At 38.4% G+C, this 5,132-nt stretch overlaps 1 protein-coding gene across 1 annotated transcript in view; it reads right to left on the bottom strand.

Annotated features, from left to right (window-relative positions):
• The window catches only part of CSUI_007233 (uncharacterized protein), a gene marked incomplete at its 3' end in the record, with an annotated part of 6,623 nt that extends 2,075 nt beyond the window's left edge, over positions 1-4,548 (bottom strand). Inside the window, exons 1-5 of the mRNA XM_068067383.1 lie at positions 4,377-4,548; positions 3,428-3,535; positions 2,229-2,399; positions 1,011-1,208; positions 146-247 (exon numbers count right to left, since the gene is read on the bottom strand). Coding sequence (XP_067920640.1) covers positions 146-247; positions 1,011-1,208; positions 2,229-2,399; positions 3,428-3,535; positions 4,377-4,523 — 726 coding nt within the window. The remainder of the gene's footprint in view (positions 1-145; positions 248-1,010; positions 1,209-2,228; positions 2,400-3,427; positions 3,536-4,376) is intronic.
• Between the last annotated feature and the right edge of the window lie 584 nt (positions 4,549-5,132).

Here is a 5,132-nt window from a genome sequence, read left to right on the forward strand (position 1 = left end):
TCTTCAGTCTATCTATCTTTAATCTATCTATCTTTAATCTATCTATCTTTAATCTATCTATCTCTCTTTCCGTAGCCTGTGTCTCTTTACTAGATCTATCATGAATGTATATCTCTAGTCTTCCCTTCTTGCTTTGTATTCTTACCCTCAGTGTGTTGAGCAGAGTGACTTTTCTTTCGGCTGTGCGTTGGAAGGACTTGATCTGCTCCTCTGGACTTTCTTTCTTCTTCCTTGCCTGGCTCACAGCCTAATCGGAAGCATAAAGAAGAAGAAGAAGAGAGAAATAAGAGAAAAGAAATTCCTTGCAGAGATAAAGAAAGGAATGGAAAAGATAGATACAACTGGGAAAGAAAAGAAAAGACCAAAAGACAGAGTCTACGTGTGTATATCTAAACATATTCGTATCTTCATAGGGAGAGTTCGTCCATAGCTCTCTCTTTCTCGTATCGCTCTCTTCAAAATTTTCGTCTTTCCTTTATGTTTAGAAAGCTAGGAAAGAAGGAGACGAAAGAAGTAAAAGAGACTGTGTACCCCTAGAGTAAAGAGAAAGATAGGAAAAAGGCACTGCCTAGATTCTCACGCGCATTCACCCAATACACTCAGATATGCCGGTCTATACACACATACACATATCCACCTTCCATCTATCTATCCTTAATCTATCTATCTATGTTTAATCCACCTATCTATCCATCTTTAGTCTATCTATTTAGATATTTAGAGAAAAGATATAGAGATATCTATCAATCGATCTATATATCTCCACACATGTATAGACAGAGCAATTTTAAGGCCGATGCAAACCCGCGGAGAAGAAAGACAGAGAGAGCAATGTTCTCTTCCTTTCTTTCTCTCTTTCTTTCGCCAAGGACATGTCTATGTCGATCGATCTTATCTCTCTGTCTTTCTACTTCTTTCTTATCTCTTCCAAGTCTCCTTCCTCTATGAAGATACGCAAGTCCTTGTTACGTTGCTCCGTAGCTAGAGAGAAAGAGAGAGAGATCATGTACCTGTAGCCAGTCACGTATTTGATCGTGCTCTGAGACAGCTGGACTCGGAGAAGAAGAAGGAAAAGGAGGGAGAACAAGAAGAGGAGAGAGATAGGTATCTTCTCCAACGAGCAATTTCCATAGCTTGTCGACCATTCTATTCTCGATCAGATGAAAAGTTTCTTTGCATGCAGTCATGTCCTGTCTCTGCTGATCTTTCTGTTACCGACACGCATTCGGCCATTCCGATAGACATACACAAGAAGAAGAAAAGAAGGAGAGAAGAGAAAGAAGACAAAGGACAAGAAGAAAAGGAAAAAGGAAAAGAAAGACAAAAAGAAGAAACAAAAAGAGAGAGAGGTCGAAAGAAAGGCTGGGAAAAAGAAGACAGACGAGAAGGGAGATAATACTTAGATACAGAGAGAGGGAGATAGAATGGAGAGGAGAGAAGACAGATAGATGGCTCTCTTTATACACACATACAAAGATTAAACATATACAGATAGATAGAGAGATAGAAAGAAAGAGAAAGAAAGAAAGAAGAGAGAGAAAGGAAGGAACAGAGAAAGAACGGAGGTACGATCACGGCCATTTTCATAGAGATCTTTCCAATGAGACAGTCAGTGCGTGAGGTGACTTTTCTTCTTCTTCTTCTTTAATCTCTCTTCTTCTATCTCTAGCTAAGTTAAATGTATATACAGATCACTCTTATTTCCGTGAGGAACCTTTTCTAGACATAATGTCTCTCTCTGTCTGTCTTATGCCGACCTAATCTCCTATCAGCATTTCCAGGGAGCTGCACTTCTCTCGCCTCTTATATACCTTCATAGATAAAGAGATAGATACATGAGAGCCACACACAATACATGAAAGAGAGAGAGAAATAGCAGAGTTAAGGTGAATTCCTAGATTGAAGAGGGGAGGCCGAGAGATCAACAGAGTCAAACTAAGTAGATCTAGAGAAAAGAAGAGCTTTACACAGATAGATCAAAGATAGATAGATAGACAGACTGGGAGATAAAGATTGACAGGCATATCAAAGATAATTCGATAGATAGATAGATAGAAAAGCAGAATAAAGTAAGATAGATAAGCATATGGTCTATGGGGATGGATATGTGAAGAGATATAGCATGTATGTAAAAGACTAAGATGGTGGGTAGAACGTATGTATCTCTATCAGTGTGTAAGTAGGAGCAGTAGGGGCCGTCTGCTCTTGGAGTAATTCCTTCAGCTTACGATATGAATTGCGTCTCCATGGTACTGAAGGGACTTTTGGTTAAGCTGATGGATGACACTTTGCTGCAAGTCAAGAAGCTTTGCATGCTTCTCATTCACGTCTTTAACTTCTTTCTCTTCTTGTCGGTTTAACACGCCTTTCACAAGTTCACGTGTGTTCGTATACTCTGTCTAAAAAGAAAGAACGAAGAGCCAGACAGAGAGACAGATAGAGAGACAGATAGACAGAGAAGGGTAGGAAAGAAAGAGAGAAAGAAGGGATCAAAGCAAAGAAAGAAACAAGGGACGTATAATTGTATCGATGTGGGTGCGTAGAGAATGAAAAGAATGCCTAGGATACATATAGAGAAAGAGAGGGAGATAGATAGAGATATATCGATATATAGATATACATGGATACACACATGCAGGTTTGTATAGGCACATAGATATACATATATATGTATCTATAGAGATATGAATAGCTCTATGCAGAAGAAAGGAAAGAGAAAAGAACGGGAAGAGGTTCTATATGTGGATAGAGTAAAGATAGATAGATTAAAGATAGATTAAAGATAGATTAAAGATAGATAGATGCGGTCTTGTCGTGTGCTCGTTGGTGCGTTGAGTTTTGACCCTGAAGTCTTTCTACAGTCTTCAACGCTTCTCTTGGAGGAGGTCTGATGAAAGAGACTAAACTTATAGAAAAGAAAAAGAAAATATCTTCTTCTTTTTCATGATAATGATTTGCCTATCATTTAGAGTGTAGGGAGAGAAAAAGAAGGAAAGACCGGGTGAAGCTATTAGGAGAAAGAAGAAGATGAGAATTCATCAGTCCTAGTCAAAAAGAATTCAACTAAAGGAGAAGAAGAAAAAGAACAGACAAATGAGAACTTTCTTTCTTTCTTTTTCAATTTGTCCTTCTTACGTTAACTACGAGTATGAGAAGTCTCTCTCTCTCTCTCTTCTTTTTCTTTCTCTCCATATAAGATTCTAGCTAAGAAGAAGAGGAGTCGTCATATCTACAGTAGTAGTTAAAGTCCTAATAGCTACTCTAGTAGTAGTATGGAGAGTAGCCTCGTCATGAATAGGATGAGAGGAACGTAACTCTTTTCCCAAAATTGACTGGCGTGTATCTCCTCTTTCTTCTTCTTTCCTTCTACTGTGTGGATATTTATGTGTGCATGCGTGTGTCTTTCTTTCTCTTTTTCTTTTCTTACAATGAGATTTTGAATTTCTTCTTCTTCCTGCTGCTTCTGTCGTCGTCTTAACCTGATGACTGTCCCTTCCTGTCCTTCTCCTTCTTCTTGTCCCGACAGAAGTTTAATCTATGTTTCCATTCGGCAAAGAAAGAAAGAAAGAAAGGAAAACGTACATAGACAAATGTATACAGACAGCTATCGAAGACAGAAGGAGTGCGAGAGATTGAAGAGAGACTGCAGAGAAAGAAAGAAAGAGAGAGAGAGATGGATCGATAGACAGAACCTAGAGCAATCGAGCATAGATCTTAGTGAAACATGGCGTGAGAGAAGAATAAGAAGAAGTGAGAAAGGCAGATATAAACAGAATGAGAAGAAAGAGAAGAAGAGAAAAAAGGCCTATAGAAAGAGCAAAAGGAGAACAAGAGAAAGAAGAAAAGAAAGAAGACAAACCGCTATGAAATCCACAAAGCAGTAGAAGTCAAGAGAAAGAAGAAGAGGAAGAAACAACACTCTTGTCATTTAACATATCTTCTTCTTCTTACCCACTTCAATCATCCTAAGAGAAGCAGAAAAGGAGATACAAGACCTCCACAAGTAGTAGTAGTAGTGCTAGGGCCACTCTTTCAATTGAAGAGAGAAAAGTCGAAGCTTTCCTGCCTTCTTCTTATTCATGAAATACTTCTACGAAAAAGAAATCCAAACGAAACGCAAAGATCTCCACACTACTCAACCGACATCCCATACACATGTATATATATACATATATATATGACATTTCTACATATATATGTATGTATATATATATATATATGTGTATGTCTTGAGATGTGTTGCAAGCTACCCTGTCAAGGAAGTTGTCTACTCTCGTGTCTATCTAGATTCTTTCTCTGTAGCGGCTAGCTCTCATTCTCCTGTAGAGAATGAAATAGAAAGAGAAAGTCTTTCTTTCTCACTCTTTCTTTCTTACTCTTTTTATTTCGTGTAGTAGCCAGTGTCGATCTTCGTCGAGAGACTGGAGAATCTGAAGTCGGCTCTTCTTCTTTATGCGAGAGATTTCTTCTGCGTAAGATATGTCTGCGATGCCCTTAGCCAAAGTCTCTAAGAAGCGAGACATCTCCTGTATTTCATTGCCCTCAGAACTGAAGAGGCAAGAGAGAAGGAAAAGAAGAGAAAGAAGAAGATGGAGAAAGTTAAGACAAGAAGATTCCAAGAGAAAGAGAAGAAGAAAGAAAAGACCGAAGAAAGAAAAAGAAGAGGAGCATGGAGGGCGAGCGAGAGAGAGGAGACTATGAAGTAGGTCTCTTTCAAACGCATGTAACGGGAGAAGAGAAATACCTCTTGGAATACTAATACCATGGAGGGATAGAGAGATGCTTCCATAGACATACATTAGAATATATATACAGATACATAGGTAGATAAAGAAAAGAGAAGAAGAAACAAAAGAATGAAGTGCCTAGAGAATCCGATAGTGTTGTGTTGAAAGAGAGGAAAGAAAGCTCCATCTTTGCTAAATCTAAGCTATCCCGAGTTTGACTGCTCTCTACGCACATTTATGTGAATGAGACCTCCACAGAAAAAACCTTCTCTTCTCTCTCTTCACCCTATGCCAAATGCATGCAATCCATTCAAACATATTTAAAAATATACACCTTGAGATATCTAGATAGATAGATTAAAGATAGGTAGAAAGATAGATTGATAGATTACAGATAAGTAGATA

The sequence above is a fragment of the Cystoisospora suis genome (assembly GCF_002600585.1).
Source record: "Cystoisospora suis strain Wien I chromosome Unknown contig_3766, whole genome shotgun sequence".
NCBI lineage: Eukaryota > Apicomplexa > Conoidasida > Eucoccidiorida > Sarcocystidae > Cystoisospora > Cystoisospora suis.